Source organism: Poecilia reticulata, chromosome 23 (genome assembly GCF_904066995.2).
Source record: "Poecilia reticulata chromosome 23, P_reticulata-male-v2, whole genome shotgun sequence".
Lineage (NCBI taxonomy): Eukaryota > Metazoa > Chordata > Actinopteri > Cyprinodontiformes > Poeciliidae > Poecilia > Poecilia reticulata.
Genome location: NC_088852.1, coordinates 18,425,345 through 18,443,353, shown reverse-complemented (window position 1 = coordinate 18,443,353; position 18,009 = coordinate 18,425,345). Strand labels below are relative to the sequence as shown.

Sequence of the window (18,009 nt, the reverse complement as noted above, 5' to 3'; positions counted from 1 at the left end):
CACAAAATTGTCGCATAAGACAATGGACGCATTTCTTCCATGGGATGCTAATATTTATAAAAAATATATTGTTGGGTTGAAATCCAAAGCAAATGGAAAATGAAAGGACACACCTGGGAAGAAAACAGTCAAAGCTGAGACTTGTTTCAAGGGGACCCTAAATTCTGAGATGCCACTAGAGGACAGGTGGAGGCCTTTGACTAGATGTAAAACACCTGTGGGACTCTAAGCCTCAGCCGGTCCATACAGAAGACGAGGAATCTCCACAGTCAACCTAGAAGATGCCACTGGTGAAAAAATACCAAACAAAAAATTATTGGCTTTGGTTATTAGACATTACTGTACTAATTCAAAACTCAAATTCTATTAAAATAAAAAAAAAATACTTTATTGATTACAAACGAACAAAATGTAATTTTTCAGTTATTGTGAATTGTGATGGCTGTTGACAAGAAAGATCTCTTGTAGCTATCTGTATTACTGTGACTCAACAACAGACAGGAGCCGGTCAAGACGGGCTTGGATCACATGCCAGTGTTCGTTCTAAACACTGGCATGTTTAGTGTTTAGAACGAACACTAAATATGCCAGTGTTTAGTGCAACTCGCTCTGCAGTTGCCCGGCAGAGCGAGGCAACTGCGGTCAAACCTACAGTTGCCTCGCTCATTGTGTCCGGATGAAGCCCTGCGTGATGTTCGGTGCCCGCAGGCTCAATGTTGTATTACAGATGGCTTCCTCTGTAACTCGTAATGCCGGAGCACATGCCGGCCTCCTTGGCAATTCCTTGCCGCACTTCATGGTTGCCCTTTCTGCATGGCGGACTAGACTACAGCTTTCAGGCCTCAGCAGGGGTAGGTCCTCTCCTCGTAATCTGAGGTGTCCATCAGCTGGTCCCAGCATTCAGCCGCTGCCTTGGGTTTCTGCTCGACCTGGTGGGTCTTACCCTCATGATGTACCCAGCAGGGACTTTCGTGAGCCGGTCCGCCAACCGACCAGACACACTCGGGCCACAGACCTTGGCCGCCGGACCCCCAGGACCCCAGAGGCTGTGGGCAGAGGAAGTGAGGCCACCAGACCAGCCATCAGATTTTTTTTTTCTCATCAGCAGCTTATTTACAGGGTTGCTTTCACTGTGGATCCGTGGGTGGTTGCCACTCTGACCCATGGTTACTGGCTACAGTTCCGGTGGTGGTCTCACATCTCACATTGGGTCAGGTTGACCATCATCACCGACCCGGGGATAGCTCAAGTCCTGGAACAAGGTCCTCCTGGCTGGGGGTGCAATCGAGGCAGTGGATCCTCTGCGGCAACCCAGAGGATAATATTAATTTCCTCGTGCTGACAAGGACAGGCGGATTTCATCCCATTTTGGATATCAGGGGACTCAACAGTATTAAAGGTCCTGCCTTTTTCATCCTCACGACAGCAAAGGTTCTTCAGGCTGTGACTAAGGGAGAATGGCTTGCATCAATCGACCGAACAGATGCATACTTTCATGTACCTATCACAGTGGAACATCGCCGCTTTTTCAGGTTTGCCTATCGGGGTCGCCACTGACAGTTCAGTGCGTTCCCATTTGGCCTCTCTCTTTCCCCGAGGGTGTTCACTCGGTGTGTGTAGGCAGCCCTCTCTCTTCTGCAGTGCCACAACATGTAGGTTCTGCCATACCTCGACAATCGGCTTCTCTGCGCCCCGTCTCGGGAACATGCATCTCGCGATATGAGTCGCCTGCTCGCTTATGTGCCCCGGTGGGGCCTCAAGATGAACTTGAAGAGCTGTCTGGTTCCATCGCAGGCAACCACTTTTCTTGGGTTGCTTCTGGATTCTACCCTCTGGACAACCCATTTGTCCAGAGGGTGGATGACATTCTCCAGCTGAGTCAATTCAGGCTGGACAGGCAGCTTCCTTGCATTGCCTTCCTGCAGCTGCTGACCAAACTGACATGGTTACTGGGGTTGTACCCTTGGTCTGCTGCCACTGCGCCCTTTGCAGCTCTGGGAGAGTGGTCCCTCCATAGCGACATAGTCCGCCTGATCTGGGACCTTTTCGATGAGGCAGAGGTCGACCTGTTTGCCACAGAGGAGTCATCCCTTTGTCCTCTATGGTTTTCCCTTACAGGGGCCACAAGTGCCAGTGCACCTGTGGCCTGGACCAGTGTCCAGGACACCTTGGCCTATCATTGACCCAGGGTCCTCCTATATGCCTTTCCACCCCTTTCCCTGATTTGGCCGACTATTCAAAGAGTTCTCGAGGAGGGCCAAAGGATTGGCCGGCACGGCCATGCTTCCCACTTCTATGGAATCTGAGTCAAGAGGTCTCTTTGTGTCTTCCGACCAGGAGGAATTTACTGTCTCAGTTGGGGGGTTGGATATGGCATTCTGATCCTCAACGCCTCCAGCTGTGGGTGTGGCCACTGGGAGGCTTGAATAGCAGCTGACTGGGTATTCAGGTTCCGTCAGGCACCTCAACTCGTCAGCAATATGGAAACAGATGGCGTCTCTTTTCCCTTTGGTGTTCTGCCCGTATTGATGATCCAGTCGCCAGTGTGGTACACACTATTTTGGAGTCTTTTCGGTCTCTTCTTGATAAGGGCCGCTCTCCTTCGACACTTAAGGTATATGTAGTGGCTATATCATCTAGTTATGCTGACCTTGATGGCTGTACAGTGGGGACCCATAATCTGGTTTCTCTTTTTTTTGTGTGTGTGTAGTGTTCGTAGACTGCACCTGCCACTAGTTCTGCAAGCCCCTGTCTTGCAGAACTAGTGGCATAGTGCACTGTCCTTGGTCCTCAGTGCACTATGCCACCCTCCATTTGAGCCTTTGATTTAGGTGGACCTCAAGTGGTTGCCGTGCAAGACTGCCTTTTTGTCGGCTATTGTCTCAGCTAAGAGGGCTGCATGACTTCTATCAGCCCATCATGTCTCCGATGGAGTTCAGATGGTTCTGATGATACCTTGTGGCCAAACCCGGAGTTTGTCCCTACAGTGTTTTCTCATTCTCCTTGTAAGCAACCATTGAGATTGGCGCATTTTCAACCTACGTCTCTGGTGATAGTTCTGAGTTGCTGTGCCCAGTGAGGCCATTGGCAGCATATATTGCAGCCACTGCTGCTATAAGATGCTCAGACCTGTTCTTGCGTTATGGGGACCCTAGATTATGTTGTCCTCTGTCTAAACAGCGTCTCTCCTATTGTGGATGTCATCTGTCACATCTACGCTGCAGGGCGCCGACCAGTCTGCGTGAAGGCACTCTCTCCCAGAAGTGTTTCCACTTCCTGGGCAGCCTTGAGAGGACTTCCACTGGAACCTATCTGCTGCTGCATCATGGGCTTCTCCGAGCACGTTCACTAGATTTTACAATGTGAATGTGGCCTTGTCTCATCCTCTAACCAGGTTCTTTTACAAGGGTCTTCTGGGCCTCCTCAGTGAGGTTTGTGCTCAGGATTCCTTGTGACATTGCTGGTATTAGTCATTCAGTGCTTTCAGCACCGCCCTCTGGCGGTCAGTAGGGATGAAATAGAACGAAAGTTACGTATGGAACTACGGTTCTATGAATCCCGGATGACCGCCAGAGATTCTCTGTTACTCAGAATCCTTGCATTTTGCGAGACGATTCTGTAGGAACAGGGCCTCGGATGACGTCATGCTATATAGCCTCTGATTGATCATCCGATGTGTCACAGGTGTGACTCTGTTGACATTATTGCTCGAACGGCGCATGTGTGAAGGGAACATTCGCAAGATGCTGCAGAATATCTGCAGCATCTTGCTGCAAACCTTGAAGGATCTTGACTTCCTCAACAAGTCCAGTCTGCTCTGTCTCTTATTTGCTTCACTGTTGCTTCTCCAGGCTAGTCTGATGTCCAGATGAACATCAAGGTATTTATATTCCTCAACCACCTCCTCTTCTTCTCCCATGATGGAAACAGGATTTGATTTAACACAGTTTCTTCTGAACTCTACAACCATCTCCTTTGTTTTGTTCACATACAAGATGAGATTATTCCTCCCACCACGACACAAAGCGGTCCACCAGGTCTCTGTACTCAGCTTCTTGTCCATTTGGGTTTCACCCAACAACTCCAGAGTCATCAGAGTATTTCTGTAGATGACAGAAGTCGGACTTGTGCTGGAAGTCTGAAGTGTACAGATTGAAAAGAATGGTGAGAGTATAGGGCCCTGTGGCACCATTCTGGTTGACCACCTGGTTAGACACAGTCCTTCAGTCTCTCAAACTGTGGTCTGTCAGATAGTCATAGATCCAGACAAATGTTGAGACCTCCACTTGTGTCTTCTGGAGTTTCTGACAAAGCAGATCAGGCTGCTTTGTCAGCCTGATCTCACACGTACACAAACGCCCACGCGCGCGCACACGCACTCACACACACACACACACACACACACACACACGCACACGCACGCACGCACGCACGCACACACACACACACACACACACACGCACACACACACACACACACACACACAAAGAAGAAGCAAAAACACTGATCCAGAAGTACTTTTTGTGTTCAAAGGAAGTAAAAAGATAATGCAGTAATAGTTTCTATGACGGGATAATCTAGGAGAGAAACACATCTTAACACAAGCTCTGAGTCAGTTTCTAGTTCTATAGAATTAGGGATGAGGGAGTTAAAAAATAGCAATATTTTATTAAAATTTTACACAACGTGAGATGTGAAAAAAAACAACTCAAAAACTGCATTTGTAAATTTTATGTTGTGCCGAAACCTGGCAAATATGATTCAGATTTTTTGTACACATGCGTGTAAGAAAATCTTTATGAATGTCCCCCAAGACGAACTCTACTTGCCAAGCTGAGATGAAAAACAGAGCAACCAGGACTGTGTTCTTTCAGAGGACATGAAGAAGAGTTTTTCACTTTTGTACGGTAGGTGGCAGTATGTACATGGAGTTTAAACGTGCCTGTAAATTAATATTTCTGCTATTTTTGTTGTTGCTACTGCATGTAGTACACCTCATGTAAAATGTGCACAAATCCACTTGAGCACATGTACTTGGTGAAGATATGCCTCTCTACCAAAACGGAAGCTACACATGTTTGTGCCCATATAAGGTAATGTGTTGGTGCCTTGACATTCGGCTCACTCAGACTCAGCCTGTTGGCCAGAAACTGTCTGTTCATCTGAACTCCACCTGATGTACCGCTTTAAACAAGGCTCATCAGCGGCAGATACAGGACGTTTACCAGCTAACATCGTGCTGCTTCTGCTCTTCTCTGGTATGATTTTTATCTTGTTTTATGCCGAAAACTAGCTTTGTAAAACAACAAACCGGTGCGTTTTATTAAACGATTAAGATTTGTTGTAAATGTCTATTTCATCAGTATTTTACATTTTTGTTATCAATTTAATTGGTGATAACGCTACAATAATTTAAAATTTTGAAATCTGGAACTTGAATACAGGCAGGGACCTGGCTGTCCAGGTGTTCAGGATCTGTTGGTTGCCCAGATTATCTTTTGAGTCCAGTTCATCTGAGAAGGGCTTTTTGTTTAGTAGGCGTTACTTTTAGGGACCCGTTTTACTTGTCAGACAATAAATGACATCGTCATGAGCACAAATGAAATGTCTCCAGTATGACTACACAGCAATTCCAGTAGACCCGTCCTTCCAATATGGCTGCGGTGTTAAAGTACGTAACCGTTAGCCATAACGTGTAGCCAAGCTACATGTACAAACACGTAGCTTGGCTACAAGCTAAGTGTTTATACACGAATTATACACGACTCCCCCCCCCCAAACCTTTATTTATAAAGAGTATATAGCAGTTTTGTGAAACAGCAAGTAGCTGCTCGAGGCTTAAAGACTGGCATGATGATACAAAAATGCAAGCAGGTTGTTGCAAAATAAACATGACTGTTTATAAGACAGCTGTGACTTTAGAGGCCAAGACAAATGGACATTAAGCCCCGTCTGAACCTGGAGAAGCACAGTTTGCTGCCCATTAGCCAAAAGTGATGCTGAAAACAATAAAAACCCTTCTATTGCAGAGGAATAAGATAAGAATTCAAATAAACTCAGTAAACCTGAAAAGTCATTTTTGCACAAAAATGTAACTGGCTAATAGCATAGCTTTATCCTACATGACAATTTTAACAGTCATTGAATTTTTTTCCCTTCAAAGTGTTAAAAAATTGGGCTAAATTATTGTTTTAGATGTAATGAAAAAGCATCTTATCCTACTGATTTTTCTAAGTTTCCCTTCTAACAAAGAGTAGAGTTGTCTGTAAGCTTCAGCTTAGGTTCACCTCAACTGTGAGAGATGGGACCTAAAAGTAAAATCCAGAAAAATAACATTGATTTGATTTTCTAATTATTAATTGGTGTTTGTTTGTATGAAATAAGTATTTCATACAATAGAAAATGAGAACTTTTGTTTATAATTTCAGGTCAGATATTTCCTGTAATCTTTGACCAGGTATGCAGAAATTGCAGGAGGGGTTTTGGTCCACTCCTCATATTTTATCCAGATCGCTTAGGTTATTATTGCTATTGTTTTATTTATATTATATATATATATTTATATGAACACAGTGAAGGGAAAAGAAATCTGCTCTGCAACAGTCTCAGAAGTGATCAGTGTCTCTCTGTCTGTAGCGTCACAGGTTTATGGCTGTCTTCCTTAGACGTGGGCTCCTCTTGGCCTTTCTTCGTACCCTTGGACAAGGCAGCAACAAAGCCTACCCCTCTGCTCTACCTGCAGCTGTTCTAGGTAAAGTAATAGATTTAAGTGTTAAAATATGCACTTTGTTTACAACAATGTTGACTGTAATACTTTTACATAACAGTCTAATATGACAATATTAAAACACGAAATAGTTTTCCTAATAGAAGTTCTGACCAGCTGGTGCTGAGAATCAGTAGTAGACCTGGAGAATCTAAATATTTCTAAATTAGGAACCAGTGAAGTGATTCCACATTTGCTTTGCCTGTAACCAGGCCTATAGTTATAGTTTACAGATTACAAAAAAAAGTTTCAGTAAATATCTACATTTTCCTCTTTCCGAACTTTATTTTTTTATTTTGGCACCAATCTGAAATATCATTTTCCCAGGCAGAGCTCAGCAGAGGGTCGTACTGCACCACATTACAGTAAAACATCAAAATAAGGAGATGAAGTAAATACTTTACCTTAGAGGACCCAAAAGGTAACCAGCTTTCTGCTCTGATTTTTCCCAACACATACAATTATATTCCATTTTGTGAATTGGTATTATTTAAAAAAAGTTTTGATTAACAGCTACAAGGATTAGATCATCATAAAAAAACCCAAAAAAACACACAAATGTGCAGTTACAGTTGACAGAATTTAAATATCAAATTTAACTACAATCCAATATTTAGTTCTATTGACAAAAAATTAAGTATTTAATTGCGGTTCCCAGAAGTAAGAGTTATAATACATACAGCTATTATAACTATCGATTAGGACTTTCTTTAACCAATATTCAATTCAGCTTATTCATATTGAGCCAATTCACAACCAAAGCAGATTGAATCTACTGATCAGTGTTTGTCAGCATGTAAACACAATTTTATTGGACTCCAAGGATTTTCACTTTATGACGAGAAGATTTCTTAGAGAAAACTTTAAAAAAGTTCTTTTTGAACTTGGATCTGATAAGTCTGCACAGTAATGCGTTGTCAGCACAAAAACTGCTGCTGCCAGTTGTTGTGTACGACTCCACTGAATGACCAAACCATAGCTGGAAGTAAGAAGGTAAGATCAACAAAGCCTGGAAACAGAATCAATCTTCATTGTAAACCATGAACAAATAAGTGATTGTAACATTTTCTGTGTCGTTTTTAACCAATCCTCATCAGACCTTCATCAACACTGTGGATTTCTGTGATCCGGAAGCCTGGATTTGGTTTCTAATGCTGTTCATGATCCTGTTTTCCCTTGTCATTGTGTCCCTCATCCAGTCCAAACCTGGGTTGTGGCCCTGCTGAGGGCAGGTTGATTCTAGTGCTGTGTGGGCTCTGCCTTTTCTCCAGCAACCATGTCGGGCTTCAATCTGCTGCATCTAATAACCAAGAGTCAGCCTGTGTCTCTGAGGTCCTGCAGTCTCCCCTCAGGTCCACTGACTGCGTGCCGTGTGTCTGACTGGCTCTGCCTTGCATTAACACATTAACACATTGCTGGAGTGGTGTGCTGTGTTTTGGTTTGTTTTCTAATCAGACTGATCTGAACTAACCATTTCTAGCTTTTTTCTTTATTGGTCGTTTCAGAAAACAGAGATCTTACCTGTTTGTTGACCAAACCAAGTCTAAATGAACCGATAAGGTTAATTGCTAGATTTGGATTTTTTTTTTGTCCTGAATCCTTCAACATTAAAAGATCCTGATTAAAGAAAATCAAACAATTTAAGAATCTAAAAAGCTGAATAAGAACGCAAGGCAATTTCACTCAGCAGTTTTTGGTTAAATTGTAATGGAAGCAGTTCAATTATAATTTATTGTTTGGACAAAGTCTAGTTTCAGCCTTAATTTGAGGTAACAGTAAATATTTAGACGGTAACTGATGTCTTTTGGCCTCCTGACAAATTGAAAGTGACGAATGTCTACACAAGAAGAGCCTCTAAAATCAGAAGTGACCGGGTATATTGATCCAAGTTCTGACTGTAACTGATCACAAACTAGCATCTTCCAAATGTTCAGACAAAATGTTTAACTAATTGTCATAAAACTATCAACCCTGACACATGCTGAACTGTTTCTGACACTAACCCGGCACTAATCAGCACCTAGACTAAGAGTTCACTATGTAAAACATCTTCCATATTTGTCTAACTAATTCTACAATTTGATGAAGAGTGCATGTACAGGCAGAGACCTTTAAAATGGCCAACTTGAATCTGATCCAAGAATAAAGATTAGGGCGATGGCAAGGACGGCTTCCAACCTCAGAGACTTGGAGAGCTCTACCAAGGATGAATCATCAATACACCAGAGGAAACATGGAAAAACTGAGCAACAAGGAAAGGGTTTTATCTGAGTCAGGTTTGTTCCTTGGAGACTATATTTTTTTGCAAGATTGGCAGAATGAGTCTTGGTTGACTTGAGAATTTGTGAGGTTTGCTGGTGGAGTCGAAAGCTAAATACACTGGAGAATTGCAGAAGAAAGTCCAGGCTGTACTTCAGTCTCTGGCCTTGACCATAGCTCTACAGAAAGAGAGTCAGAAGCCTCAGGAAGCAGCATGCTTCAAACTGCAGCAGGACCTGCAGCCCATCATGCAGTCTGCAGGAAAGACAACCATATATAATACAAATATAAAATAAAACCAGTGTATTTTCTCCGTATTTTCTCCGACAGAGATGCATGTCGAGACAGTTAAAGTTTGGGTAAAATCCAGTATTGGCCTATTGGAGGTTTTAGTTGTTCTTAGTATGAAAAAGTAACACAAATATCTATATCAGAGGTTTTATTCACGTGATTTAAATACTTTGTACATATCGTATTATATGTTCGTTTTGCATTCAAATAGCGCTTGTGATTGTACCAGCACATAAGATATTTTGTTTTTAGAATTTTTTGAAACTTCTTTTTAATATCACTTCACCTCTACAAGCTTACAGCCTGATCTTGTTGCATGATGAAACAAAGACTGCTTTGAGGATGTTCTCCACCTGCCTGACCAACCCTGTGCTGAAGAGTCGGGGTTGGTCACATCTTGGAGGTAGTTCAGCTTGGTGTTGGGGCCCAAAGGACGGAGAGAGTCACCTGGTTCTGGATACTAGCATCTGTGTAACATTGGCAGTACTTCAACTACAGGGAATCCCACTTTTCATTATCTTTTGGGAAGTCAAATGGAGAGAGAAATTGTTAAAAGTTTTGAAGACTGATGTAATTATGAACCTTGTCTGAATATTGGATAAAGCATTTTCTTTAGAACAGGCAGATTTTCCACAGATAATTTGGAGTTGGGTTCTGCAGAAAAATCTGTGAATGTGTGACTCTGTAGGAACACTGAGTAGGTCTGCTGGATTCCTGTGCATTCAGAGGAACTACATGAGGCAGATTTAGCATCTTCTTGACATTGTCCAGAGGGAACAGTTCAAACCTCTCACATTGGAGGTCTTGGAGTTGAGGGTTGGGTATCCTGGCTCTAGCTTGAGTGCTGTGTAGGGCCCTGGAGGGCCCAGGGGAGGGGAGTTCTTGAAGCAGAATGTAAGTCGCATTTAGAGCACACCGTTTTAAACAGGAACAAAAGGCAGTATAATTGTCATCATTGTAGATACTACTTCTTGCATAAACCATGTAATTTAACATTTTGGACGCTGATCCATGATGTAAAGCCATACAGTTTGTATGGACAGCAGATTTTGTGGTAACACTTTATTGACGGGGTGTGCATAAGACTGACATAACACTGTCATAAACATGAAATAACACCTGCCATGAACATCGAGTCCTTATGAATGTTGTCATGAAGTATCATTAGGTAAATAATGACACTTTTAATGCAAAGTTTCTTTAAAAGGTACCTTGAAAGTCCATTAAAAGTGCCAACTTTGCATTAAAATGTCATTATTTACAAATTAATGCTAAGTTGGGCCTTTTAATGGACTTTCAAGGCAACTTTTAAAGAAACTTTGCATTAAAAGTGTCATTATTTACCTAATGACACTTCATGACAACAGTTATAGACATTCATAAAGACTCATAGAACCTGTCATGTTTATGACAGTGTCACGTCAGTCTTATGCACACCCCGTTAAATAAAATATCGATTTTGTTTGTGAAACTGTGTTGCTTTTATTACCCTGCGGTCCTCTTAAACCTTGTGATGTTGCTTTTGACTTGTCTGCTCTAGGATCCAAACATTACACTTCAATAGTGGCTACAGAGAATGTGGTCTTCATTTACTTTTAAATTCAGTATTTACTGTTGAGGTCAACCTTTAACTAGACCAAACTTTCAGTTGCATAATGAACTGCCTGGCTTTGCTGCAGCTTGCATGCAAAAAGTCACCGTCTTAAATAATTGTCTAGCTGCACATTTTTTTCCCTTTCTGTTTAGTTTTTTTCATAGGATGTTCACAGCACTGCAATTTTTATAAAAAATGTCCATGTTCAGGTTGAAGGAAGTGATAAAAATCTGGAGTGCAAGACCAATTGTACCATTATGGCAATTTTTTATTTACTGATCAGCCACATCTGAAAACCAATGAACAACATAGTTTTATCCTAATGCAACTATGTCAGAAATAACATGAAATTCTTGATCCAAACATAGTTAGCCTGCAATCTGCTGCAGACCGACAGAAACACACACCACCACACCATACCGCGTGTGTGTTAGAGATGTGCCGATCAGGTTTTTTCCTGCCGATTCCGATCACCCATGAGGACCGATCACGGCCGATCACCGATACCGATCACATAATTATAATTTTTTTAAAAATCATAAACACTACCGGTTACATTATGTGGAAAAAGGAACCATGAATTCACCTTAATATAGACAAAAACTTGTTTTTAATAACTTTTTCCAGGAAAAAAAACTAAACAAAACGGGCATTGTGCAAATTGTATTGCTGTCGGTAATACTATCTTTAACAGACTGAAAACATATGAAGGCTCTGAAGAGGCTAAATAATGCAAAAAGTCAAAATAAAACCTCTCAACATTGCCAAAAAATTCAAGTATAAAACTTAACATTCAAAGGCAAATACAGGTTCCATTACAATAAACAATCCTGAGTTACTGAATGAAAACTTCCTGGTAGCATGGCGGCTAGCTGATTGCTGCTAGTTCTTAGTGGCTGTTTCTGACTGAGCGGAGTAATTATGCAGAGCAGGGAGGAGATTGATTACTTTTTCAGAGATTATCTGTCTCATGTTAGGACAGTGAAAGTTTTAATACGTATGTAAAATGCATTTTTTTAGGTTAGATGCTGCAGCTTTAAACAGAGGTTCGGTGTGAGAGTCACTACCAGGTGGAACAGAAGCGGCGCTCCGTCTGTGAAATATTACTACCTGTAGCGCATAGCAGCGGTTCAACAGCGAGAGCAGAACCAGCGTCTTATATCGCAGCTCGAAGACTTAATTTAAAGACTTAAGATAATTTTGCGGGTTATTTGTTTAGCTTTCTGACCGTCATGCTAATCCGGGTGAGTGTTTGTAGCTGTGCGCTGCTTTACCTGCTATCTGATCCTCCGTATGTCTTTTTTACTGCAGTGAGCCTTGATGTAGCCAAACTCCGTCAAGTATGGCATTGTTTTTATGCCATATTAGATTCGTCGTGTTGATGCATTTTGACCTGCTTCACCCCACGTGCTTCAATTTTCCGCCGCAACATGCAAACTTCCCCATTCACTCAGTGCGATATAGTTCCACACGACATCGCTTAGGATTTGTTGCTGCGCGTTTGCGCAGAGTGAAGGAAAGAGGAGACCAGCTGCACAGGCAGGCTGCAAAATGAGTTGCAGGTGATCGGTTTGTGTGATCGGCAACAAGAGACCGTGATCGGCGATCACCGATCATACACTTTTTCACGGAAATCGGCCGATTATGATCGGTGGCCGATCGATCTGCACACCTCTAGTGTGTGTGTGTGTGTGTGTGTGTGTGTGTGTGTGTGTGTGTGTGTGTGGGTGTACCCGTTCCTCATCCTGCTGAGGTTTTACATTTTGACACACTGCTGCATTCTAAAGACAATTAGTTGCACTTAGTTTTATATTGAGATATTAGCATTAAGGGGACTGAAATCACGCACACTCATCACACACACAAATCACACTTTTAAGATTTTTAATGGTAAAAAATTTGGGATTCCAAAGTATCATTTTTCTTCCACTTCATATGGATATACTACTTTTTGTAGTATATCGCCTAAGTTCTAAATAAAATATGTTTTAAGTTTGTAGTTCTAAAGTGATAAATGTGGAAAAGTTGAAGACTGTGAACAACAAACTCATCTCATAAATATCTGCTGCCAGCGTCCCAGCAGGTGTTCTCAGCAGAAGGTTTTCAGTTTGCAGCTGATCAGTGGATACGATTCAGTGTGTAATACTTTATATATAGTTAGATAAGCAAATCGCATATTGATTCTTTTTCTGTGGCTTCAGAAGAAATCTGGAGTGAACCTTTTTCCTGTCTTCATTCACAGGAGCCTGTAGGAGTAAGAAGACCTGGCCAGTGAGTTTCCCTCAGGAGGAACTGAGGAAGCGCCTCACCCCAAAGCAGTTCCATGTCACTCAGGAGAGAGGAACCGAGAGGTCGGGAAGATAGAGCTTTGATTCTCTGCCATATCACAAATTAGTCTTTTTTAAAATGTTATAATTGTCTTGGAATAGATCTCAGGTTTCACTGCATGCTTGAATTTTATTCCAAAGATATTTTGCAATTGGGTGAAGCACAGGGTTGAAGTAGAATCTGATTATATTAGACTGATAATAATCCTACAGTGCATGGTACCACATTACTAACTGCTGAATCATTTTGTGCTGTTATTATTTATTAATACTTCCTTTCCCACAGTGCCTTTACTGGGGAGTTTGCATACCATAAAGAGGAGGGAACCTATCACTGTGTTGTCTGTGGGGCCCCTCTCTTCAGGTGAGGAGCTCTGTACACCACAGCTGACTGCCCATGTGTCTGTGCTTGCCCAACTGATGTATTAAAGCTCACAGTACAGTTATAAAAAAATCAGTTAAATTGGAGGATTATTTTTGTAAGAAAAGATCGTAAGACAAGACGATACCATTGCTTTATATGAGCTATTTTGTTTCCTTTTACAGCTCAGATTCTAAATTTGACTCGGGATCAGGTGAGTAGAACTTCTGTCAGATTTCTGTCTGTCTGAACTCCCTCATTTCCATCTGCAGTTATTTATTTTACTGCTCAATAACTGAATCTGATTCATATAAAACAAACTGAAGCTCAAATCGAACCTTGTTCTGAAGCCTCAGGTGTCATATGTGACTCATTATTCTAAATGTGTGGTATTAATAATCCATACGTTGATGAAGACAGAAGTGTGAAATGTGATGTGGAAGGAGGTGGAGGTTTTTATCCCGACATTCCTCTTGTATTCTTAAACAAAACTCTGTGTAGGCTGGCCGTCCTTCTTTGACTTGTTGAAGGAGGAGTCCGTCTCTCTGGCTGATGATTTCTCCTACGGCTTACACAGAGTAGAGACTACCTGCAGCCAGGTGAGCTGAAACACACCACTTCATTTATCAAGTTTCCTTAAAATTCTTGCAGTAAACTGGTTTACTTCGTGAAGTAAATCAGTTCAAAATCATGTTTGTGGGGCAGAGTGTGTGTGATGAAGCTGTGTGTGTAGATCTACGCTCTTGTGTAAATATTTTGTCCATCAACATAAATACCAATGACTACTCTAATTTCTGGTTGAAAGTGCTTCAGTATGTTACAGTTGTAACATATATACTTATTATTAATAAACAAAAAAAATAGCTTATCAAATACAATATTTCTCAATTTGCAGTACTTCTATATATATACCATCACAATTATAATGAGAAGACTGTCCAATAGTTATGCACAGTTATGTCCAAAAGTATTCATACCCCTGGTAGATTTATGTACAAGTACTATTTTAATTAATCTTTTAATTTAGCACACAACAATTTCTTTGCGATGGAAATAATATCAATGTTTTGGAGTGGCTCAGTCAAAGTAAATCCTAACTGGAATCTGACTAGAGAACTATGGATTGAACTAAATATGTGGGTGATGGTAAGGAGGCATTCCAACCTCACAGACTCATCCAGCATTCCAGCATTTTTTGTAATAATTAACTTTTTTTTTGTCCCACCAGAAAACAACTTCTTGGTTGAAAATAAATAATTTTCTCTTCGGTTTGTTGTGTTTATATAGTACTGATTCACAGCAGATGTTTTCTTCAGACAAAAACTGCTGGAGGTTTCACACAGGTTGCTCAGAGGTGCTGAATGTTCCTGTGTTTCAGTGTGGAGCTCATCTTGGTCACCTGTTTGATGACGGTCCAAAACCTACAGGCAAGCGTTACTGCATCAACTCTGCTTCCCTGGCGTTTCAGGCCGCAGGCCCGGATGAGGGCAGAGCCTCGACCTCCTGCGGCGCTGCCACTAGCGGGAAGGCTGACCTGTAGGGGCACAGCTGGCAGGCAAACGATTAGGGAAAGTCGTACAGCTCATTAAAAAGATGCTTCTTTGTTTTTGATGTGCAGACAGAGCGAAACACCAGAAAAGTTAATGAATGTAGCTAAACTGACAGATTTTGACCGTCTTTGAAACTGTAATCTGAGGTAATGGTACTATACCAGAGCACTAGAGGAATAAGTCATCTGCTGATTTCTACAACATGGCCGTGGTTTCCATAGTAACCAATTGCAGCCACCAGTCAATCCCTTTCATGCTTTAATGAAGATCCTTTAGTGCTCTGGTGTGCTTACAAAAAGGAAATGGAAAAATACTTTTTAAAGGAAGGCTGTAGATGCTCAGTATTGCCACTGCAGTATGCTCATGTAATGTTTTTCAGGACAAGTCAATACATCATGAGTTTGAGAGGCAAGTACTGATGAAGGAGTTTTAGGTTATGTTACATTTACCGTTTTTCTTGGCATTAGTCACTTAAAAGTAGCAATTTTCCTTGTGCACCCAATTTTCATCCTCTGTAATATTTGAATAGATTTAAGCCAGGAAATGTTTTATTTTTACTTCTTTTACTCTGTTCCTCTCTTAGCTGTGCTAGATCCACATGCTGTACCGTTTCTCTTTTCACAAATATATCCACATGTGTCCAACAACAAGCCTTCCAGACAGATTCAGCTAACGTTGTTTGACATTACTGCAGGAATCTGTAGAGTGAAGTGTGAAGGCAGGGTTTCCATGGTGACTGGACGGACACAACAGCAAAGATGATGAAGCACCTTTCTTCATATGCATATAAAATGCATAGTTTCACTGGATATGATGACATAGATACATCATCATATGTTCAGCACCACATGAGTCTGTCCTCAAGTGTGTTAACACATCCAATCAGGGTGAGGAGAAAGGAAACGAGGTTCAACCAGCAAACACTTTACTTCTCCGATGTTTAAACACATAATTATAATTATGCTTTAAAACAATTCTAAGCCTTCTAACCTTCAGTCTGTCATACAACAGAATCTTCAGTCAGAGGCCTTTTAAGATTAGCTGTAATGCAGACTGCTACAGGAGATCTTTCCTGCCAACAGAAAACAATATCTACAATAACTCCAAAGAATCTTTAATTAATATCAGTTACAACAACATTTAATTTCCCTTTGAGATCAAATAAAGTATTTTTGAATTTTGAATTTGAACTTGAAACACGAGTTTAGAATCTGTTAACAGCCAGATCATACGTTACAGAACCTAAAGTCTTGGCTTTGTTTGTGCCATGGCTGCACATTGTGGATCTGTAGGTTTAGTTGCACTAAATTAATCTGATTTGTATTAGATTAATTCTTAATGATATTGCACTGAGAAGTAATGAAATATCTATGCAAGTTTTTGATTGCAGTGTGAAGCATATTGGAACACTAAATGGGTTTTGATGTTTTGATTTGCCTTTTTAGGTCAGAAATATTTTGTGTTTTTGATTTTAAGTGTAGCCACTTTCCTTGCAGTTTGATCTGATCACCTGGTTAAGTGAATAAAATATATTCATAAAAAGTCTCACTCTTATTGCTAATTAGAACTTGACTAATTCCCAGGGGAATTTGTGAAGTGTTTTTATTGTTAAATTATGTATTTTCTTGACCTCCAGACATCACAGTCGGCTCATCAGACAGAAAATGACACTTAATCTTTTGGGTTTGAGTAGAATTTTCTTTAAATCTCTCTCAAGTGATCCAACCTTCATAAGAAGCTGTTCTATTTTGGAAACTTTGATATAAACATAATTTCTCTCCAACCACTCTTCAGTCAGTCAGGTCAGCTGGATTCTGCAGGCATTGCTGACTATAAATGTTCCCCACAAAACATGACAACATAGATATGACTGCATAATATTGATTGCAGTACTTCTAAAGTTTGATTTCATACAGTAGAATCAATAAGTTTACATGCACTGACTAAAAACATATGTAATTTTTTACTGTTTCAAGTTAAAGCAGACCAAGCAGCTCTTGTCAGTTAAAATTACCTATTGTTTTGCTGAGGAAGGAGACGGTCGTGTCCCAGAGATTTAAAAGTTTGGTCCAAAATTTGCAGATGGGCCCAGGAACAGAAACTACAGATGATGTGAAGAAGCTGCTGAACCCGGTAAGACCGAATCATCATTCACAGTGAAACTGTCCTTCTTCAAACTGGTACAGGACAGAGAGGAAGAATCCATTACTCCAAAAGAAACAGGAAAACACCAGACTGCAGTTTGCAAATGTCCACAGGAAAAAAGACCTTCATTTTATGAAATGAAGGTCTTTCATCGCTTGGTGTCCTAAGCGATGGAACAAACAAACAAAAAAAAAATGTGTATGTATATATATATATATATATATATATATATATATATATATATATATATAGCATTATCTGAAAAATTATGATGCACTATACATGGGTCTATTTATAAAACTGTTCAACTGTCATATTCATTGTGGTTATAGGCGATCCTTTACAGAATCCAAAGAAAGTTTGTTGTCACCTCTCATGACTTGAGAGAAATTAATTCCTGAAAATGAGATCCTGGATCAGCGTCAGATGTACTAATCAAAAGTACAATTAAGAAATATTCATTTTTCCTAATTTTAGGAAACTTCAAACTTCATTGATATCGATCAGTGAAGTTTATTTCAGCAACAAGGCAGTTCAAAGTTCTTCACATGATAAAAACAGGAATAATAAGTCATAAAATGTTTAATATGTTTTAATTCCTCTGATGTATTATGCGGTATAACTCTGGATATGTGTCGATACTTCAATAAAGATTTTTTTTTAAAAACTAACGAAAAAGTTGCGTATTGCCATCTAGCGCTCTCTCGTGGAGACAA

The 18,009-nt window shown here is 40.7% G+C and overlaps 1 protein-coding gene across 3 annotated transcripts; it reads left to right on the top strand.

The window, feature by feature from the left end:
• Window positions 1-5,021: 5,021 nt before the first annotated feature.
• Window positions 5,022-15,215, top strand: msrb3 (methionine sulfoxide reductase B3). Of its 3 annotated transcripts, none has more exons than XM_008401545.3 (7): window positions 5,022-5,258; window positions 6,637-6,751; window positions 13,153-13,261; window positions 13,524-13,601; window positions 13,784-13,812; window positions 14,100-14,197; window positions 14,977-15,215. In XM_008401545.3, exons 2-7 carry the CDS (start codon window positions 6,649-6,651, stop codon window positions 15,136-15,138), a joined length of 579 nt encoding a protein of 192 aa, XP_008399767.1. In that variant the 5' UTR covers window positions 5,022-5,258; window positions 6,637-6,648; the 3' UTR covers window positions 15,139-15,215. The 3 variants fall into 3 exon arrangements, with proteins under 3 accessions (XP_008399767.1, XP_008399769.1, XP_008399770.1); XM_008401547.3 differs by lacking the exon at window positions 5,022-5,258 and adding an exon at window positions 7,966-8,118; XM_008401548.3 differs by lacking the exons at window positions 5,022-5,258; window positions 6,637-6,751 and adding an exon at window positions 8,167-9,042.
• Window positions 15,216-18,009: the final 2,794 nt, after the last annotated feature.